This window comes from Electrophorus electricus, chromosome 21 (genome assembly GCF_041902795.1).
Source record: "Electrophorus electricus isolate QZ-2024a chromosome 21, ASM4190279v1, whole genome shotgun sequence".
In the NCBI taxonomy this organism is placed as follows: domain Eukaryota; kingdom Metazoa; phylum Chordata; class Actinopteri; order Gymnotiformes; family Gymnotidae; genus Electrophorus; species Electrophorus electricus.
The window spans coordinates 16447404-16470000 of record NC_137517.1 but is presented as its reverse complement, the minus strand read 5'-3'; the positions used below and the strand labels follow the sequence as shown (position 1 = coordinate 16470000).

Sequence of the window (22597 nt, the reverse complement as noted above, 5' to 3'; positions counted from 1 at the left end):
TGTCACTTCCTGGTGACGACCTGGATACTGCTGTTCTTCTTTCTCTGCCTCAGCTGGATGCCATGGCGAGAGAGTTCCAAAAGAGGAAGTGATGTCACACGGCGGTGACTGTGCCTCTCTTCACTAGATGGACGCATCCAAAACATCTCTGTTAATCCGTCTGTGAACTTACCATGGGAACAATCGCGTTTATTCATGTATGTGTTGCTATAGTGCTGAGCTCTTCATTCTTTATGTGTGAAATAACCATGGTAACTGATATTGTGACTAATGATCACTTCCTTCAATAAAATCTTTATTTTGGTATTCTGTCTCTCCTTGTGAAATGAAATAATAAACAGGGAGCTTCCTTCTTCTGACACACAGCCCATTTGGTGAAGCGCTTGATCATTAGATTTTAAGTTGCATTAGGTGTGTTGGAGCAGAGGAAACACTCAGCTCGGCAGGGTCGGAGCTGAGGAACTGCTCCGTACAGTTCATCCAACGTTCGAGGGTCCAGCTTGGCTCCTGCTGGGGCGTTACCGCTAACTGGTCTTCCACAGAACGACATATAAGATGCACAGAACTAAAGTTCATTGGCTGATAAAATTGTTTATTGGGTAGAGCCGAATTTCACGTTAGTCCAGTGGGTAGGCTGGCAGTCTTTTGTCGGTATTGGGGTGTTTTTTTCAGCTGCAGTCCTGGTGGGCCTACCTTCCTACAAACTTTACACACCACCCAAACGTGAAGCACTTCGTGAACTTCCATAACAGTTTGTTAGATTGGAGCCCTCACATCCCAGGGAACCACATGTGAGAGCTACTGACCAAAATGGAACTTTGTGTAGCTGTATAACTCCACTTACGGTTTTCTTTATGGAGTTCAATAACTGGCCACTAGGGGGAGACACAATCCCACGTTTACCAATCTCCTGTATTAACTATTTGCAACACGTGGTACATGATAATGATTTACAGTGGCCACTGCGTTAATTCGAGCCCTCCTTTACAGATATATCTAATAGGCTCTCTGAATCTCGCGACCTTTCAGCTTGTTCCTCTGAAGCGTTGACCTTCACTACCAAGAGCTTCAGCTCCAACTCCCTCCTGTATTCCTGCTGCCTTGTTTTGATTATTTAACGGGCGTGATGGTGACTACTTAGGTAATGTGGCCACTCACACACATTCTCACACTAATATATAGATACACACACGCTCACACACTCACATACACACGCACACTCACATACGCACACACACGCACGCACGCACGCACACACACACACACAGAAAAGCAGGAGGGAAGGAGAGTTGGGGTGTACAATCCTCAGGACTATTTAAAGTAGAAGCATACACTGCATCCTTTATGCCAGCATGCCAGTACACACACACACACACACACTCACACTCACACACACACACACACCCCGTATGTGTACACACCCACTTGTACAAATTAACACACATAAACACACAGTTGAAGAGTTGAACACGTTATGGAAACTGAACGTAGCACTTTGTCTAACCTCCACCATACTCCACCCACACATGTTTCTCTCACTCTCTCTCTCAAACTAACATTTTATTTTTGTTGTCTGTCTCACACATTTTACCTTTTGCTCTCTATCATACCCACACACACATTTGATCTACTTTCTTGTAATAAACTGCAGTTCATTCGGGCACTGTACTACAAATATCACCATATTACAGTATCACCATATTATAATATTACTATATTACAATAACACCATATTACAATATCACCATATTGCAATATCACCAAATTACAATATCACAATATTACAATATCACCATATTACAATATCACCATATTACAATATCACCATATTACGTTTACAGCATTTTGCAGATGCTCTTATCCAGAGCGACTTACAAAAGTACAGTATAGTAGGTTAGAATCAGACATACCAATGAACTAGAATACTGTAGAATACAGGGTTGAATGCTCATACCTAGAAGTGCAAAATAAATAAGGTCTATCTTAAACAATGATAAGTGCTATAAACAATAAGTGCTAGAGTTTGTTAAAAAGCATAAATAATGCCCTACAAGTATGAATTTAGTCAATATTGGAGCTGTCCTTTAAATATTCCACAAATAGATGGTCTTCAGTCTGCGTTTGAAAACTGCAAGGGACTCTGCTGTCCAGACAGCAAGTGAGAGTTCATTCCACCATCTTGGAGCCAGGACAGAAAATGGTCTCGATGCTTGTCGTCCATGAGCCCTGAAGCAAGGTATTTCAAGCCGAGCCGTACTTGAGGTTCGAAGTACTCGAGATACGGATCGGGCTTTGACCATTGACCTCATGTATGAAGGGGCTGGTCCATTTTTGGCTTTGTAGGCAAGCATCAAGGTTTTAAATCTGATGTGTGCAGCTACAGGGAGCCAATGAAGGGAGCACAGCAGTGAAGTAACATATGTGAACTTCGGAAGATTGAAGACCAGTCGTGCTGCTGCATTCTGGACAAGTTGTAGAGGTTTAATGGCTCTTAGAGGAAGACCAGCAAGTAGTCTAGCGCTGAGTTCACAAGAGACTGCACAAGCACCTGGGTAGCTTCCTGCGAGATAGGAATCCTTCGTATGTTACAAAGGAGGAATCTGCAAGACCAGGTTAGATTAGAAACATGAGTTGAGAACGACAACTGGTTGTTCAAAGTTATGCCCAGGCTACGGGCAGCTTCGGATGGTGATACCAGGGAGTTCTCAAAGGAAACTGTCATGGTAGGGGTTGGATGTACCTGGGATGAACAGAAGCTCAGTTTTACTGGGGTTGAGCTTCAAGTGGTGGGCTGTCATCCATGACGTGATGTCAGTCAAGCATGCTGAGATACATCTTGAGACCTGCGTGTCAGAGGGTGGAAAAGAAAGAAATAATTGAGTGTCATCGGCATAGCAGTGGTAGGAGAAACCATGAGAAGATATTACATCACCAAGAGAACGAGTATACAAAGAGAAGAGAAGGAGGCCCAATACTGAGCCCTGTGGTACACCAGTGGAGAATCTACACGGTTTGGATGTGGATCGTCTCCATGTCACCTGATAGGACCGTCCGTGCTGATAGGACTGAAACCATCTCAAAGAGGAGCCAGAAGTGGTCTAGAGGAGAGAGGGCACAGAAGATTCATTGATGAGGAGAGTGTAGAAATGAAAGAATTAGTAACTGTATTCAAAGAGAGAGAAGACAGAGAGTCAGGGTGAGGAAGGGTGGACAAAATAGTAGAAGTAAAGGAAGAGGGAGTTATGGAGTGCAGATTGTGACAGAGGAAGAAGGAACATGTTGGAGAGGACTGGATGGAAGGAGAAGGAAGGGAGAGAGAGAAGGCTAGAAAGTGATGGTCTGAGAGGTAGAGGGGGGTGACTGCGATGTCTGATGTTGTGGTGGTACGGGTGAAGATCAGGTCCAGAACATTGCCTGCTTTGTGAGTCAGAGGAGAGTGGTTGAGGGTGAGGTCAAATGCTGTCAACAGTGGAAGGATGCAGGAGGAATGCAGCTTGTCTGATGGAAGGTCTCCAAGAAGAATGAGTGGATTTCCTTCAATGGGGAATTGACTCAGGAGGATGTCGACCTCATCAGTGAAGTGATCTGGGGAACCTGGAGGGCAGTAGATGACAATGATAAGAAGTTTGGTGGGGAAAGACACTGTAATGGCATGACATTCAAAAGAGGAGATGGAAAGTGTAGAGAAGGAAAGTGGAGTGAAACGCCACTCTGGAGACATTAGTAAACCTGTACCACCATCCCTGCTGAGACGCCTCGGAGAATGTGTGGATGAAAAGGCAGAGGACAGGGCAGCCGGAGTCACTGAGACGCCTCGGAGAATGTGTGGATGAAAAGGCAGAGGACAGGGCAGCCGGAGTCACTGAGACGCCTCGGAGAATGTGTGGATGAAAAGGCAGAGGACAGGGCAGCCGGAGTCACTGAGACGCCTCGGAGAATGTGTGGATGAAAAGGCAGAGGACAGGACAGCCGGAGTCACTGAGATGCCTCGGAGAACGTGTGGGTGAAAAGGCAGAGGACAGGGCAGCCGGAGTCACTGAGACGCCTCGGAGAACGTGTGGATGAAAAGGCAGAGGACAGAACAGCCGGAGTCACTGAGACGCCTCGGAGAACGTGTGGATGAAAAGGCAGAGGACAGGACAGCCGGAGTCACTGAGACGCCTCGGAGAATGTGTGGATGGAAAGGCAGAGGACAGGACAGCCGGAGTCGCCAAGTTCTCAGGAGTGATCCATGTTTCTGTCAGAGCCAGGAAGTGTAGGAAGTGGAGGGATGCTAATGCTGAGATGAAGTCAGCCTTCTGGACCACAGACTGGCAGTTCCAGAGCCCTCCTGCCACCACGATATGTGATGGTGCTGAGCATTGTGAGTCAGTGAGGTTGCTGAGATTGCGACGTCTATGATGATAGCATTGAGGAGATCTGTAGCATATGTGGACAGGAATTGAGAGACACATTTCAGATGCTTGATTTGTGGATGTATGAGATAAAGGATTGAAATAATATGAAAAGATACTTAGCTGAGTTTGTGAAGTCCGGTAGGTGAACTGAGAGCACCACCAAACCTTCTCCAGATGTTGATTGTAATTTAAGTCAATAAGTTCAATAAGTGCTGAGCCCGCCCCTCAATTCACACCAAAGGCCAGGGCGAAACTACACTGGTAGTGAGTAATTACAGCTAATAAGCAACTAACAAATAGGTTTATACAACAAGCCTTGAATTTCACAGAATCTAAAGCAAAAGTAAGTGAACTCAGAGCCTAGATCATAATCCATGAGACAAACCAAAGCACACTGGTTTACAATATCACCATACTACAATATCAATATGTTACAATGTTACCATACTATAATATCAATATATTACAATGTTACCATTCTACAATATCAATATATTACAATGTTACCATATCCATATGTTATGCAATCAAAGGCTTTATATACTTTCATAGTTTCCTCAGCATCAACACGAATACCCCAACATACACCAAACCAAACACCTGCTGTGGAAGGTTTTAAAGTTCGCATGGTTTGGTACTGGGTTCCTATATAGCAAACGCTGTTTGAAAAAGATGACCTCACTACAACAGCGTGTACGTATTATACATTTGCATTACATTCATAAGTGAAGTCACTTATGAACCATACAAGCAGCTTTCCAGATGTGCGTGTCCGAGCTGAAGGGGGACACCACTGTGGAAAACCGTCCCACTGAGAGTGAGGACCTCGCGAGGACCTCGCGAGGACCTCGTCGGTAAAAGCTAGGGCAGTGCTCATAACATAAAATACGGCTCGGTTAACGCATGATGTTAATTCGAGGACATAGTTCGTGTCGTCCGAAGTAATCCAGACCCATATATTTTAGATAAATGTTCTAAAAACAAGCAAAAATGAATGCACAACAAGACCCCTCAGGGTTCGGCGTCTGTTGGGGTTGGTGGCCCTACGATAACCTCAGAGAGAAGTCTGAGGAAAGCCTGCTTATCTCTAGCAAGAGCACAAAAGGCATGGAAGGAAATGACCCGCTGCGATCTCCGTTACTTTTACTGTTGCTCCTGTTGTTTTTGGCTCCTCTCGTAATGGACAGACGAGCAGGTTGCAGGCCCAGGCTCCTGGTTTTCTCGCTGCGCTCGTCTCGTCAAGCTCGTCCGTAAACGTTGGCTCCCGGCATCAGCGATAGAGCCGAACAGCCACAACAGTAACAGATTTTTAAATTGATTTTATTGATTTAAAATTTTTTTTTCTTTCATTTTTAATGTATTTCATTTCTTTTTAGCGCCAAGCTTATGGAGCCTTAAAGGAACGGGGAGTGGGAAAGTAGACCAGCTTGTTCTCCCGAAAAGGGAACAAAAGGAAGCTCTCAGAGAAGAAAGCAGTTCATAAATCAAATACCATATCACCTCCAGTGTTTATTTAAGCCATACAAAAGACTTTTCATTTAAGCTAGACACCCACAAGCTTGCAGTGCTCGGGTTCACACTTCACCGGAGAGTTTGCTGTTGACTTCTCCTGGGTTTGGTATTTCCTGTGTTTAACGCTTCAACCCTGTTTTGGTGTTTCCCAAAGCACGACAGGCTGGAGTACCGTGTGCGGGGGCTTGATCCCTGCTTTAGAGACCCTGGAACGCAGCCTTCCGCTCGGACTCGGTGCTGACCTCCATGACTCTGTCTGTCTGGGACCTTTTACCTGCATGGGCCAGTGTGTCTGAATGCAGCTCGGCTGGCTGGCGTGTTTGGATTTGATTTGGAAAGTCACGCGGGGGAACATTTGGGAGACGCTCCTGTCCCTGGGAAGTGATCTCATGACCCTGGGGTTATGAACACCTTTACCTGTACCTTTTCTATCAGGCGATCTACAGGAAAAACATTTCACCTTCTCAAAGCTCCAGTGATGTGGTGCCGTGGAGACCCACACGCGATGCAGACGGACGCATCTTGTTGCATATTTGATTGCAGAAAGGTCGATGTGTCGAACCTTTGACAGCACTGAACAAACCCTCGGGACTTTTATTTTGGTGAGATGCAGGGAATATCCACCTGGGACCAGTTAAGCTTGATTAGTGATGCAAGACCATGACAGGCGATATGACAAAGGAACCATCATGAAGGAGGAATATCAGGGTGGGGTCGGGGGGGGTCAATTCTCAAAGGAATTCCTCAAAGCTCACAATGCTGTTTCAACCAATTCACAGACAGCGGCACAGAGATGTAAACAGACGCCCGGTGGGACACACGGGCGGAGATCTGACGGCATGGTTCCTGCAGCACCGAGGAGGTGAAATTCTGGGCGACAGGAGCAGAGCAAGGGGTTATTCCCCGGCCACGGAGGAGATTGGACAGGATTAGTGGACATGTGACTGTTCCGTCATGCTAAGGTTTCTTCTGCCTCTCTGCTGTTCAAATAGGATGGTGGGTGGTGTCATCTGGGTGGAGTGGGAAGACAACGGTCGTAGCAAGTCGTAGACGGCGCCCCCCACCCAAAACCCACCTCCACTCCTCTGCGTGAGACACTCTGGGTGCTGACGTCTGTGACAGCGCTGTACCGTGTTTCGCTGCAGCTGTACAGTTGTCATTTTATTTATGTATTTATTTCTACTGGTCGCCAGGGGAAAGAGGCCGACCAGTATGAACAGCTTTTTAATTTCATTTTTCTTGTGTGTGTGAGTGTGTGTGTGTGTGTGTGTGTGTGTGTGTGTGTGTGTGTGTGTGTGCGTGTGCGTGTGAGTGTGTGTGTGTGTGTGTGTGTGTGTGTGTGTGTGTGCGTGCGCGTGTTTTGAAGTACATTGTAACCACTTGCGGTTGGGAAGGAGGGATGATCTGACTCGAAGTCCTAGGGGCTATAGGTTTCATTGTTATATTAATTGCCAAATGGTGTTTCAACACACTGAAGCCCCATGAAGACTAAATCTGTCTTTTCTTTCTAGTTAATCTTGTTCTTCAGAGCAGACGTATGCCAAGTGTCCTGTGACAACTGTTTCAGAGTCAGTACTGAACTAAGGAGCTGTTTGGATTTAAGTTTCATCTTGATAGACACCAGAAAACTGCCATCTCTTCAGATCCCGTGAACGAGGCATAAGTTCTGAGTTATTCGCAAAATGCTTATGGGTGTGTGTACACGTATGATTCAGATTATATTCAGTTCTGCTTGTGCAGTGTAGCAGAGTTGATGAGAGCAACTGTCAATCATGTCAATCATGCACAATCATTGGACTATTGGGCCCACGCCCAGATTGTTCTCAGCTAGCAATGATTAGCCAGTGGTGTTGGTTTTGGAGAATTTCTCATTTTGAATTTCTCATATTACTGTTCTATTATTTTAATGACCCAGAATGATGTCACAGCCTTGTGAACGGCCAGTAAAGTTCTCCCAGAGACTCACCCATCTGCACAGTTGAGTTCCAACCACTTATCTTTAACAAAGAATTATACATTACAAATTACCGATCCATGGTTCCAAAGCTAATTTAAGTACCGGAATTTTCCAGCCCTCCTGAGAAAGCCAAATAGATTGCTCAGGTGTGTCAGAATATTAGCCGGATGCGGACACATGCGGTGCTGCACACAGACCCAGGTGAGGGTTTTATGTTGATGCGAAATCACAATGTTTTTGTAAAAGCACAGATTACTCCCAACATTTAGAGCCCCTCCTCTGCTCACTTAGCAAAGGAAAAATCTTCTAACTCTGTGCAATATTTTTAAGAGGCCTTCATAAATACTTTTTTTCGCCCCTTTTTTAAATTTGGCACGAGTCCAGGTTGAGTTTATGCAGATGACAGCCAGAGGGCCTCTGGACTGAAAGAGCATTTTGTATTGCCAGAAGATTCCATTACCCACCTTCCCTCCCAAGTGGTATGACCTACAGCGCATGATTCAGTACAGAAGCATACTAGGCTACCTTCCCCACTGATCTGGGGCCTGTTTCCCAAAAGCATCGTAGTGTTAAGCTCATGTTAATGAGAGAGAGTTCAGCGTAATAGTGCCACTACCACGTCAAGGTGCTCTTTGTGTTACGATGCTTTTGAAAAACTGTGCTCAGATCAGTTCAGTTTTATCTGTAATACCACGACGGTCATACAGAGAGGGCCGGAGAAGAGCCCTGACCGCGTGAGGGGTATTTTTAGGTCTGGGCTGTACCGCGAGGAAGGACGGAGGCGCAGTGGACTTCTGTCCACTGTAAGGCTCCTGTAAGGCTTCTGGGAGATGCTGGCAAACTGCCAACTGCTACTGTGTTACTAGAGAAAAGATGGTTCACACCCACATCTCAATTTCAGCACAAAAAAAGCAAAAACCTGACCTGAATGTCCATTCCTATATATGGGAGTTTTTAGTTTCCATGGAAAGAATTCACAATAAAGCTCCAATAACACCAATTATGGAGTTAAATAGGTGTGTCTTTTTATGTACATAATTGCTGTAATAAACGCCACGTTTCCTCCTGGGCCACGGCTATTCTCACGGGTGGCGGTGTTCCTACCTGACAATAAACATCCCACACTCCTTCCTGTTGATCCCACTGGGTCGTCGGACCCTCTGGCCTGCGAGAGAGGTTCAGGCTAGGAAACCCTTCAGCACGGTTCCACGATGTATCATTTATTGATTGTTATCACAATATTGGGCTCTGTAATACTCAGTTTATTCATTTATTATAATTATTGAATTTTATGTTATTTGTTAGTTGGGCTATTGTGGCAAAACATATGAATGAGCACTGAAAGAAATCACTTTTTAAAAAAGAAAAGGATTTGTGTGTGAACATGCAGCCCAGACGTTCCAGATTCGGGAGTTTGGAAACATCACGGCACACGGCCTGATCCATCAGATGTAAACCGCTCTGGTCCAACGTCCAGGCTCTGTGCTGTTTGTGTTGTCTAGGATTCATCACTGTGCTTCGGTGGACTGCAAGACATATTACGGTCATCAAATGTAATTATATAATGTACTATAATGATGATATTGTGTAGCCCTGTTACTCAGTGCAGCACTTGTGATGGACTTTTAAAGAAGATCCTCATATGAGATCTACTTGGTATTAAAGTGTCCACCTCCAGGGATGTGTCAAATGTTAACCTCCAGGGATGTGTTAAAGGATGGTTTTACTGTTTTTCAGTCCAAGCCTTCTGAAAATGGCTGTTTTTCAGTATTTATCTTAATCTTTAAGTTTAGTATGGAGACACTCACTGCAGACACTCAGTTTCTTGTGGGACAATTGCTTAAAACTTTGGAATGTCCCGTGTTTTTTAAAAAAGGATACACATTTCAGAATGTTGAAAACCAAATTTTGCTGATTTGATGTAGCTAAGGAGCCTAGACATCGCTGGCCATAAGCGAAGACAAGAAGCCACTGCGCGTATTTAAAACAGGAACTGTGATTAAAAAAAAGTCAGAAGTTTATTTAAATTAAGATTTAGATTGACACAAAATAACAACGATGAAGAAAACTAGTGAAGACTGCTTTAGATGTGCAAGAGTGGCCATCAAACACAGAATCTGTTATCGTAAACCAAAAAAAAAAAAAAAGCAGGAAGTTGCGCTGACATGCTGAAGTTGTGCAGATTGTTCTCGTACCGTGAGCTGGTCCCCGGCAGAAGCTGCTGACGGCTGAAACTTTTCTCAACTCTAAATCCATGAGCGAGCGGACAATGTACGTGGTAAAACACCAAACCTACACAGTATCAAGATCGCAAATGAAAAACGTGCCTTTCCTAAGAGGAATCCGTGGCGGTCTGGTTTTGCATATTTGATGTGTTCACCGTGCGCCCGAGCTGACAGCGCCGCGTGCTTCCGTATGGTCACGTTATTAAGCTCGTGGACTAACGGTGGAGGGCGTCGGGTTCATGCGCCAACTGGAAACCCTGCCCGTGGGCTACAAAAGACGTGAAGATGGCATTAAAAAAATGTGCGAGTGGTGCTGACTCGGTTTAGGCGAACAGGAACATAAGACGCAAAACGCTTGGGCGGATCGCTTACACACGCCTGTCGCGAGCGAAAGGATGGCGGTCACGAATACTTTTGGAGACGCGGAAACCAGCTGTCTGTAGATTTGCATGTAATTTCCACATTTTGCTTTTTACTGTGTACAGTGTTAAGGTTACATATATATATATTTGAGTTGGGGTTGTAAACCTGTGCAGAAGAAAATTTCTGCTGGATTCTAGAGTTATTCAGCCACGGTACCTCGTTCCGGTTTGTCGTATTTATGTAAGTTTAAGAACCCCGAGCGCGCTTTTAAAAATTGTTTAGCGTATAGCACATGGTTTTCCTAGATGTATTATTATAACGTTTTAGTAGCTTGTTCTAAAAGTTTGTTCTGCTCGGGGAATTCGCCTTTTGTTGAGCACTTGTACACTTTTCACGAACTTTGTAAGATGACTGTTCGAGTAGGAAGTTTGAGCTTCCTTTTTTGGTTTAACTTTGTGTAGGCTATAATGCTGGCAGAAAGTGTCTAATGGATTCATATAGCGATCAACAGAGCGAGGTGAGCTGAGGACATGCAAACCACAAACTTTTGAAGTCTTCTGTGCGCCGTGCTGCTCGCTTCATAAATATATTTAGAGGCGAGAGAAATTGAATCGTATGTGTTTTGCAGACCGACGTGTACCTAACGGTTTTTTCGTCTTTGATGCTGTTTCTCTTCTGTCAGGATGGGAATACGCATCAGATACCCTAAACTGTTTCTGCTCCTAATGTCAGCGCTGGTGCTGGTCCTCTGCTTGTACATGAGAACGTACGGGAGCAATGAGGTAGTAGTTAGGAGCTCGCTGGACACACGTCGCCTCACCGAGCAGCACGGCATCGACTGCTCGGCAGTTTACAACATGGACCCCGTGGCCCTGGGCAAATCGTTAGCGCTCCGAAAACGGGGCGTGACGATGGCGAGCGACGCGAGCGTGGCAAACGCCACCTCTGACTGCGCCCGCTACCTGGCGTCCCGGGGCTATGGCGAGGCGCACGTGTCGGAGGCGGAGCGCGATTTCCCGCTGGCCTACTCACTGGTGGTGCACAAGGACGCCGCCATGGTGGAGCGTATCCTGCGCGCCGTGTACATGCCCCACAACGTCTACTGCCTGCACTACGACCTGAAGTCTCCGGCGGTCTTCGCGGAGGCGATGCGCGGCCTGGCGCGCTGCCTGCCCAAATTGACCGTGGCGTCGCAGCTGGAGCATGTGCAGTACGCCGGCATCTCCCGCCTTCACGCCGACCTCAACTGCCTGAAGGACCTGGCCAACTCGCCCGTGCCCTGGCGCTACGCCATCAACCTGTGCGGCCAGGACTTCCCGCTGCGTTCCAACAGCGAGCTGGTGCGCGAGCTGCGGGCGCTGGGCGGCGCCAGCATGCTGGAGACGGTGCGGCCCAGCAACGCCAAGAAGCAGCGCTTCAGCGTGCGCTACATCCTCAGGGACAAGAACGCGCAGTACCACCCGCTCCCGGTCAGGACGGCCGAGGCCAAAGCCCCGCCCCCGCACGGCATCCAGGTGTTCGTCGGCAGCGCCTACTTCACGCTCGCCCGAGAATTCGTGACCTTTGTGCAGCAGAGCCGGCTGGCGAAGGACTTCCTGGCGTGGTCCGAGGACACCTACTCGCCAGATGAGCATTTCTGGGCCAGCCTGATCCGCGTGCCGGAAGCGCCGGGCGCGGTGGGCCTCTCTGAGCCAGACATCTCGGACCTGACGAGCAAGACGCGTGTGGTGAAGTGGGAGTACCTGGAACACAGGCTCTACCCAGCATGCACCGGGGTGCACCTACGCAGCGTGTGCATTTACGGCGCCGCCGAGCTCCGCTGGCTCCTGGATGGACGCCACTGGTTCGCTAACAAGCTGGACCCCAAGGTGGACCCCATCCTCATCGAATGCCTGGAAGAGAAACTGGCTGAGAGACAGAGGACATCTGGGGCACACTGACGCCATCTTCTCCCCTCACCCTGGGGGTCATTCATTCATTCATTCACCAGCCTTCTAGGATATTGTGGCAACTTTTACGTTTTTAGGTTGATTGTATTACATTTTAGTTAGGAAGGTAATTCTAGTCAGGGAGGTTTACACTGGAACAAAAACCCTTCACAGGGTTGAAGTACCGAACTCCCAGTATCCCACATCGACTGGTACTAATTAGCCCGTTTGGAAAACGCGAACCCCAGCCTGCTACAGGCGGAGGCTCCGTGGCTCCACCCTGGGCAGGCCTTGGGGTCACTCCTGTTCTCTTTTGTGGTTAAAAGGCTTCTTGAAATACTTTGTGGTTATTGAGAATTATTTTGCAAGACTTGTCAATAATGAACCTCAACTCTTTTATAATTTATTTGTCATTTGTTTGCTTTATTTTTAATAAAATTCTTCGAGGTGGCTCTTTAAGACGCCTTTGTGATGCGATACAGAAAAGTAGTTGATAATTCACAGGGGTTCTACGCCGCTAATATGTCGTAAAGTCTTAGCTTTGGAAAGGGCGGGTAGACGTTTGAACTGGTTTCAGTTTAAAAAGCAGTTTGGTTTGTTATTTTGTCCTGGCACATCTTGAATTCCTGTTCCCAGAGGTTTTGCTGAGACTAAACAGGTTCTGGGTCGGCTGTTGGTGCTTTCCGCACTTTTGCGGGTTTTTTTTTTTTGTATGTCAGTAATTACTTTGTCACAGTATGCAAGATTGAAGAAGGGGCTATATAGCTGCACTTTGTGCAGAGTTAACAAGAAAAGTTGCTGTCATCAGTTTTCCCTGACACTCTGCTCTTCCAGTTTGGCTATTGGGTCAGCTAGCTTTCCCCAGTACAGGTGATGTCACCTCTTCAGCTCCTGCTCCAGCTGTGCAGAGTGCAACACACAACTGATTCCCACAAAATGGTTATTATATCAGGGGGTTTGGGGCATACGGGGTGAAAACACCAGCGCCGTAACGCTCACGCCCGTGTCCTCCGCCGTAACGCTCACGCCCGTGTCCAGCGCCGTAACGCTCACGCCCGTGTCCAGCGCCGTAACGCTCACGCCCGTGTCCTCCGCCGTAACGCTCACGCCCGTGTCCTCCGCCGTAACACTCACTCCCGTGTCCTCCGCCGTAACACTCACTCCCGTGTCCAGCGCTGTAATGCTCACTCCCGTGCTTTCCACCTTCATCTTCCAGACACAGTGTACTGAAACGTGCAAAGTCCTTGCACCCCATAAAATTGAACTTAAAGCTGTTTGCCAGGCCAGCGAGTGCGTTTATTTGTTTATCATGTCAGTGTGGTTTTATTTGTTTGTCAACAAAAAGTGGCTATGCGGTAAATACTTCCAGGTTTCTTCTGGTAACATTTTCTTGTTGGTACTTTTTGTCTTGGTCCACAGTGTCCTCCAGGTGTCCTGTAATGGGGAGGAGGGGGCTCTGATCTGCCTGTTCCACCCACGGCCAGTGGTGGGCCTTAAATATGTGTTAGTGTGTCTGAAGTGATTATGTTGCTGAAAGATTTGTCCACAGGTCAAAGGGGCACCATTAAAGGTGCGCCCGGCAGGTCGCAACATCAACCGATGTGAAGAAAAACAACAAAACAACGACTTCCTTTTTGGTGTGTTTTGATGTTTGTTTACGTGAATATATTAATTGGCACGTAAGACTCGAGCAGAGTGCCCCGTGTCATGTGAAAACAGCAGCCTGGTCTTTACTCCACATAAATCACAGATCTGTCGCATCATCCTTTAACAGCAGTCGTAACACTGCAAGCATCAAAGCAAAATGTTTCATCAGTATAGGAAGAAGCACGTTACATCTGTAGAATAATAATAATGTCAATTCTGAAAAAGGTTGGATACAGAGGACTTTGGGTGTTTTGCAAAATGAAATACTTTATTCAAATGTGTACAATATTTTATAAAAACCTAAATTTATCACTATCTGGCACACCCAATGGCCATGTTGGAAGTTGGAGCACAGATGTGCTGTTTTGAAAGGCAGTGTCTGAAACGAGTTGTGTTTAATTTCTGTGTCTAATGTAGAGAAGTGTGTTAAGTGTTTTGCGAAAAGTGGGCTTCGGTTGTGTGGATCTGAGCTGAGTGATCTCCTTGAGTGGTAGGTTTCACTTAGTGTGTACACAGCCCTAAAAACTGTAGTCTAGAGTCTAACTCTGGACTAATGTCACTGAGTGTAGCTTTACTAATGCTTGCAGGTGGGTTCTGCATTACGGCGTTCTGCTAAGAACAAATAGAACCAAGTCCTCACATACAACAAACACCAGAAACATAAAACCCAGAGCACAATAAGGCAGCACAAATCTGAGGCCACCACAATGCTGGATGGAGAGAATGTGAAACAAAGTGTGAAAACAAATAATAAAAAAAAACAAAAGGCCATAGGTAAGGTGACAGATTAGATGGGGCAAACACACCTGTTGTATGGGCACACTCTCCGGCATTCCAACATGGCTGCGTGAACTCTGCCCACCGAGATCCTGGTACGCTGCAATCGTGTGTTGCTCTAGCGGGTCCGAGTCACGGGGGGCCTTTTGTTCTGGTGCTTTTGTTCTACAAAAATGGGTAAAGTTCCTTCTTCCTTCGGGACACGTAAACAAAACTGAGCTCAACAGAGAGGAAATTCCAAAAACAGGGAAGACCCACGGGGACACCCGCCTGCCGGTCGGGAAGTTGAACTAAGTGATCCATAAGGATCCTGTTTTCGTAAGCAGCGAGGTTCGCTTTAGAACCACGCTATCGTGTGGCAGGCGCTGACCCGACGCCCCCCCCGGCAAAACATGACCGTGCACGTCCAACGGCACAGACTCATTCCGGAGTGTTCAGGGGCAGGAGCAGGACAAGGCGAAGCAGCTGGTTCAGGGACCACTGACACGGGGGCACCTGGGACCACGAGCAGGCTTGTCTAGGCCAGTCGTCTCTTCGTCCTCCGCTGTTTCCAGAAGCACGCGTAGGCTGCAGTCTTGTTCCTTACGTGTCCTGGTCTGTTTATAATATAATGCAAAATAACATAGAAAACATGAGTTGTATTGTACATTAAGGTTGGTAAATACCACTAAAAATCTCATTAGCAGTCAGAAAAGCCCAGCTTTGAGAATCAATACGACCAGGCTTTATGTGCTTTATGTATCTCTTCTGTAATGTGTGTGTGCGAGTGGGGAAGGAGTGTTAGTAGAAGACAACAGAAACAGATGGCACTGTGCCACTGTTATGGGAAACCTTGAGACAAGAAAGAAAACTGATATTAAAACACACATATCTATCTATCGCTCTCTCTCTCTCACTCTCATACACCCACACCCACACATCCCGTGGGCTGTTTTTTTTAAACCCAGGCACATCTGCAGAGAAAGTGGTTCTGTCGTACACAGCAGGGGTTCCACTTCCTCTCTGGCTGAGGTCATGGCTTAAAGACTGAGCATCAGTGCCCATTTCTCACAGGAAGCTTCTCGCCATTCCAGTTGCACATCCTGTACAATTGCAACCACTGTTATCAGACTCATACACAGGGTATCATTTCTGTTAGCACACGTGTACACACGGTATCAGTATCGCTAACAGACTCATAATACTGTTACCACACTTCTACACAGGATATCGGTACTCTTATCAGATGTGTAGACAGTGTATTAATACTGTTCCCATACGTCTACAAAGGGCATCAGCGCTAACGTCAGAAGTTCAGACTGACAGAGCATCTCCACCCATCCATGGAAAAATGAGACAGGAAACTAGCTCAGTTAACAATGCACCGTAGCGCCATGCGGCACCCTGGGGCTGGATCTTGTGTTTGGATCTACTTTCTTTCTGATGCCCTGACTCACCACTCAGCTCAACCTCTGTCCTGCAAAACCTTTTCTGTCAGTGAAGGGCGTAAACACACAGACACCTAATGATTAACTGCTAAAGGCAATACAGCAAGGCAGTGAACTATCACACACACACACACAGTTAAATAAATGAATTCAGTTCAAACCACACTAAGGTCTTGACGTTTTTGTCCAGACCTCAGTGCCAGTGTTTGGTTGGATTCAGACTTTTATCTTGCTCCTATAGCTCTGGGTCGGGTGACGTGACAGGCACGACCACTGGAGCTTTTGCACCGTCACTGCTGAAATTGGGCAAGTCTCGCTTTCAGAAGCCAGGTGGGTGCAGTTTTGTTATCTTCTTCTTCATGCATGAGCTCTCGTCGTATCGTTCCTGCCAATCTGGAATGTGTGCGATAATCCATTCGGGGCAGACTGCACTTCTACACACACTTCCATACATGTTCTCACACGGTCACATCCACAGACGTGCGCACACACTCCCAAACACTCCCACACTTCCAGACACATTCCAACAAACACTCCCACACACTGGGCCATTTATAAGGGCTCTCGGATCACGTAGAGTTTGATTAAGGCTTCGGGAATGTCCGGTGAGGAAGGCTCTCTACCCGGGCAACCAAGAACCCGTGTGCATTTCACTGAATAATTGATTAGTGTTGTGTGAGAATATGTGTTCTCACTGGCATGCTGTTAAGATGTGTGTTTTGCGTGTGCATTTCTTTGAGGCTGTGAACATGGACAGAATTAGGGATGGCTCTGATATGGTTGTGTGTGTGTGTGTGTGTGTGTGTGTGTGCACAACCTTTGCAGCCTTTACACACAGCTACATGCAGCTTCTCTCTGCGAGTTCGGTGGAGATCACTTGTTACACACAGGGTGCATTACACACACACACTCCCAATCATCTGATTATTGATTGCTTGCACCTGAGCCTTGATTTGTCTGCTTTGTTTCTCCCTTTATTTAAGGAACGCTCATCCTGTACGGTTCCGCAGCCTCCGGTGTGACACCTCCCCCTTTCTCTGTCCAGCACCAACTTGACAGACCAGAGTTAGTCATAGCCAGAGAAGCTGTAGTGTATTTACAGAGAAGGGAAGGTCTTAGCAGAGCTGAGGCGCGCGAGGTCAGCGTGGTAACGAGAGAGCTGGCTAGAGACCAACCAGGTGCTGCCGCTTTATCAGAAGTCGTAGGGAAATCTTCTCACAGCGACAAGCAGTAGCGCTCGAGGTCAGGTTGAGCAGACAAAACACCAAGTACTGAATCGCCAGACTGTGGGAGTCCATGCCTAAAACCAACATGACCTTCTACATCCTAGACTAACAGAGCGACTTTATTTAAGTCAAGAGTTGTAGTCTTACACGTCCAGTGCCGAGCATGGCTTATTCCGCGGGCGCACGGAGCGTTTCTCGCGACTCTGGTGCATGGCTGACGCACGAGGAACCACCACCAGCACTACCGTCTTCTCCTCTCCGGTTTGGCTCACCACAGTTCTTTATTACTGTACACCAGTGGAAAATAAACACGTCTGCCCACGTGACACTTTCATGCTTTTGTGTCGGTGTGAAGCACTTTTAATCACCACTGTGTATGAAAAGTGCCATAGAATTAAGTGCCGTTAACACGGTCTTGAAGGCCTTACACTCGCTCACCGATAGTGTCCTGCGCGTCGCCTCCACCGAGTGTCCTGCGCGTCGCCTCCACCGTACACTCACTCACCGATAGCGTCCTGCGCGTCGCCTCCACCGTACACTCACTCACCGATAGCGTCCTGCGCGTCGCCTCCACCGTACACTCACTCACCGATAGCGTCCTGCGCGTCGCCTCCACCGTACACTCACTCACCGATAGCGTCCTGCGCGTCGCCTCCACCGTACACTCACTCACCGATAGCGTCCTGCGCGTCGCCTCCACCGTACTCTCACCGATAGCGTCCTGCGCGTCGCCTCCACCGTACACTCACTCACCGATAGCATCCTGCGCGTCGCCTCCACCGTACACTCACTCACCGATAGCATCCTGCGCGTCGCCTCCACCGTACACTCACTCACCGATAGCGTCCTGCGCGTCGCCTCCACCGTACACTCACTCACCGATAGCGTCCTGCGCGTCGCCTCCACCGTACACTCACTCACCGATAGCGTCCTGCGCGTCGCCTCCACCGTACACTCACTCACCAATAGCGTCCTGCGCGTCGCCTCCACCGTACACTCACTCACCGATAGCGTCCTGCGCGTCGCCTCCACCGTACACTCACTCACCGATAGCGTCCTGCGCGTCGCCTCCACCGTACACTCTCACCGATAGTGTCCTGCGCATTGTCATGTCCTCTGTTCCTCCAGAAAGGCTCTCTAATGGGGCTCTTTGTGTGGCTGTGAATGTGCTTGGCTCTCCACCTTAGTTTGAATAGTTGTCATTAATAATGCACATAATGGTGAGTAATAGTGTTAGTGCTTTACTTCTAGCATGTGTATGACCCTGAAAATTATTAACCAACTATTAAGTGTCTACTTATACGAGGCTGCCATTATGATGTGTTACGATATTTGCACACGGACACGTAGCCAAACAATGGATTACAAATGATTAACGATGAGAATGTGGAAAACGTAAGTCAAACATTGACATATGTTTGCGGAATCATAACAGGATATGACACGAGCCGTTGTGTGTTCTTGGCGTGACTGCTGCAGCAGTTTGTATTTTGAGGACACCGCAGGTCTGCTAACGTGCAGTGCCCAGTGAACGAGGAACAGGCGAGTATGAGCAGTGAATGGGTGACTGGCCCCAGGGAATGTGCTGTGCGTGTCCCTCCTACTGGATGACCGGCCTACCCTGACCAAAAACAACAATAACAAACTAGCAATTCCTAGAAAGCCTTCATATATCCTGAAATACAAGTGTTTCCATTAGCCAATTTGCATGAATAACTATTTTATAAGTAAAAGTACTTTATGTAAATCATACTAAAAGGATGTAATTTAAAACATACAGTGGAGAATTGAAAAGGCATGCTGTTCTACACTGATATATGTGCATAGTCTCTCCAAATGTACAGAAAATCAGTTACCTCTATACAGCTTCCTTTTGATGTTTACAAAGTGAAAATACAAGATAATTAGCACCCTATAGCACTGTTAACATTCATTAGCTATTTACACAGCAACATATTTTATAGTTTACATTGGTGTGTTAACCTATTGGCACTAGTCAGTTGGGATGGCCAGCTTCTATAGACAACTTCCATTTACAAATATTAGACTACAAATAGCTGCAAGAGATGTAAAAAAATAAACTAAATATTTGTTGTTCCAACAAGTAGCCTAAAGTAGTTCCTCAATATTTTAATTAATTAAACAATCAGTTGTAGCCAAAGTGCTACCACCCTGCTCAACAAAAACAGCTTCCAAAAACGTTTCCCATCACAAACTGGTTTTGGCTGTTTGGCAGAACAACCTGCTAAAACAACTAAGAGTTAAGTTTAAAACGTTTTTACCTCCAAATATGTTCTTGTTGTTTTTAATGCTTTTCTATAAGCCAATCCACGATTCTATTACAATAGGATAGGCCGCAGACACCACGACAGAAAAAACCGGCCATGTGTGACCTCGCGTACTGCCGCACCTCGACATTTTAAGGAGGCCTCACACGGAAAAACTACCAAAACCCGCAGCTCGCTACTGAATGCACCGATAAGCTTGTGCAGAGGACGCGTCGCATAATTTCCAGGCTCGCCAGGAAGCAACAGGTGGGCCCATCTGCAGCGGGAGAAAATAGAAAGCGAACTTTACATCAGCTCTGGTTACGACTTTGAATGGCAAGCGCAAGGAAACGCTCGGCTACTCCCCCACACCCACCGCGCGCACGTCAACTCAAAGTACACCCGAAGCGTCCACGAGAACCTTTGCGTCACCGGGCCGAGTAACCGCCGCGTGAGCGCGTTTCTGCAACGCGGGATTCCCTCGCGCCGTGTCGCGCGTCGCTCCTGAGGTGTGCGCGCGCTGCCGAACACATTTCCGACACGGCTGCGCGACCTGACGGGAAGCGTGAGGCTCCGTGCCAAGTCAAGTGCGGGTGCGCGCCGGCCGTTTGTGGCGCGAGTCCCGCCGTCACGAGTCTGCGCGCCCGCGCCGCTCGCGGGGCAGCAAAGCGGCACGGGTAGCCTGAATGGCGCGCGCCCTTTCTTGAAACGACGTGGCCCAGATCGCCGTGAAGGCAAAACGCGCCCCTGCGGACGTTTGCCAGCTTTCTAAACTAAACTAAATCCTTAGGTGGTTACTTAACCAGAAATTAAACCTCTACGATGCTTTGCCTAGTCATCAGATTATTTGGACAGTCTCGACGAGTTGATGTCCTGTGGAGGACGGGAAATTACTTAAATATACCGCAATAAATGCGCAAATAAAGAAACAAACACGATTCGGTCATGAAAAGGGCCGTAATTAAATTAATGTCTTTATAAAATATATTTATTATTTTACGTAGCCTTCTATTAATACGCGATGGCGTCGGTCAGCCTTAATACTTCATAATGTTCATACGTATCAGTTCATATAACCAGTGTGACCATAAAAACAGTCATTTAGCTAAATAAATAAATAGAGTGGAATAAATGAGGAAATATATAAGTAAATAATGTGCCAATACATAAATAAAAATTAAGAAAAGGCAAAAATAAAATATAGAAATGTACCATTAAATTCCATGGATTAATTTCATTATGCCCTTTTTATGTCCAGTGTGCGTGTGTGTGTGTATTTATTAAGTTACACGTATGTCATTTTTCGTCTTCCAGAAGCCTATTTTCATTGTAGATTATTCTCTGATGCAGTGTTGCAGTTTGTAATTGCGTTTCAATAAATGCTCTTCTCCGTCACCCTCTGCTGTACAAACAGGACTGGTGAGGGCTACGTGACAACCCGCTGGCTGTGGCTTTCTCAACTGAGGTAACGTAGAACATTAAACATATTCATTTAAAATTCACTCTTGGCAAAACCTTTGCAAACATTTAACACAGAAAAGCTCAAAGTACTTAGAGAAAGTCACTTTGTCATCATCAGGGACGTGCACATCAATACAATAAAAGACATCCCGGTAGGCACACAAGAACACACATGACGGATTTACTTAAACTGTTTATCTGCCTCTTTAAAACAGTAATGCGATTGCTTAATTTAATCCACTAGCAGGCTATTGGGTGCTCGACAGTGCCCCCTTGTGAATGAATGGTGAAGTGCTGACAGAGGTTTTTATTTATGTCGGATGTTTATTTATTTGTACAGGCATTTCTTGAACAAATATGAGTGACAGTCTCTCAACATGGCGTATAGACTCAATTAAGTGAATTTTGAATGGCAATTTTCTGCAGTTCTGTAGATTTTATAAAGAAATTAATAAAATATTCTCTAGACCTAGACAATATTCTCTAGACAAAAACATTATACAAATAATTTTGATAGCTGTGTAATGTTTTTTACTCATAATAATAATAATAATAATAATAATAATAATAATTATTATTATTATTATTATTATTATGTTGCAAAGATGTATACTATAATTCCCTACAAAAAACCCTTTGGGTCAGGAAAGTATACACATGAAAACATTTTTGACTTATTTTACGGTTTTAGACACAGGTTTTAAAACTTTGTGGACAATTGCGCCATCTAGTGGTGGGCTTACTACAAAACGAATATTACTGTAAGAAAGTTGGGCACAGGAACACAACTGTAGATGCAACACAAGAATACAGTGCTAAATCACTGAATCGGCATTATATATATATATATATATATATATATATATATATATATATATATATATATAAACCCACACAAACTGCTTGAAAACCTGTTACAAATTCACCACATTATAATGATTTTAATTATCAACCTTCGGCCTCCAATATTTAAATGCATTAGGAGACACCCCAGGCCATATGACAACTGCACATTATTATATCTAAAATGTTATAGTTATGTTTACAGTGATATATTGAAGGTGACAGCTCTCTGTTTACACCAGGACAAGGTGTCAGGATTTTGCCTCTGTAATTTCATCCTATGGATCTAACTGTTTCTTTAAATTGTCCTTTGGTTAAAATTGATCATTTATTTAGGAAAGAGCGGCCCAAGGCATTGCTAGCCTTGGCTTTATGAGTAGAGGGTGACGGCAGTCGACCTGCTAAGTTGCCAGCCTATCAAAACCACCATTAACAAGGCACCAAAGATATTGAGATATTTTCTTAGGCGGTTAGTGTTTATGTGGAAGAAAAATGCCATATATTGCAAACAATAAAAATAAAAGCAAGAACAGACATGCCTTTGACTAGCACAAAACAAAAAATCTT

The 22597-nt window shown here is 46.1% G+C and overlaps 2 protein-coding genes and 3 long non-coding RNA genes across 9 annotated transcripts in view; 3 read left to right on the top strand and 2 right to left on the bottom strand.

The window, feature by feature from the left end:
- Nucleotides 1-306, top strand: part of gnrh2 (gonadotropin-releasing hormone 2) — a 4615-nt gene extending 4309 nt beyond the window's left edge. Inside the window, exon 5 of the mRNA XM_027027046.3 lies at nt 54-306. Coding sequence (XP_026882847.2) covers nt 54-92 — 39 coding nt within the window. The 3' untranslated portion in view covers nt 93-306. The remainder of the gene's footprint in view (nt 1-53) is intronic.
- An 8807-nt stretch (nt 307-9113) lies between these two features.
- Nucleotides 9114-10201, bottom strand: LOC113588021 (uncharacterized). Its single transcript, XR_003411818.3, has 2 exons — nt 10062-10201; nt 9114-9392 (listed from the first exon to the last, which is right to left on the bottom strand). It is a non-coding gene; the product is annotated as an uncharacterized LOC113588021 (long non-coding RNA).
- LOC113588020 (beta-1,3-galactosyl-O-glycosyl-glycoprotein beta-1,6-N-acetylglucosaminyltransferase 4-like) lies at nt 10013-12841 on the top strand. Of its 5 annotated transcripts, none has more exons than XM_035521438.2 (3): nt 10013-10542; nt 10916-10971; nt 11137-12841. In XM_035521438.2, the coding sequence occupies exon 3, from the start codon at nt 11138-11140 to the stop codon at nt 12392-12394; it is 1257 nt and encodes a 418-aa protein (XP_035377331.1). In that variant the 5' UTR covers nt 10013-10542; nt 10916-10971; nt 11137; the 3' UTR covers nt 12395-12841. The 5 variants fall into 5 exon arrangements, with proteins under 5 accessions (XP_035377331.1, XP_035377330.1, XP_035377329.1 ...); XM_035521437.2 differs by having other exon boundaries at nt 10013-10694; XM_035521436.2 differs by lacking the exon at nt 10916-10971.
- A 1474-nt stretch (nt 12842-14315) lies between these two features.
- On the bottom strand, nt 14316-20323 carry LOC145652786 (uncharacterized). Its single transcript, XR_014119032.1, has 3 exons — nt 20103-20323; nt 19742-20003; nt 14316-15402 (listed from the first exon to the last, which is right to left on the bottom strand). It is a non-coding gene; the product is annotated as an uncharacterized LOC145652786 (long non-coding RNA).
- On the top strand, nt 15277-17684 carry LOC145652785 (uncharacterized). The gene is made up of 3 exons (XR_014119031.1): nt 15277-15368; nt 16475-16563; nt 17217-17684. It is a non-coding gene; the product is annotated as an uncharacterized LOC145652785 (long non-coding RNA).
- Nucleotides 20324-22597: the final 2274 nt, after the last annotated feature.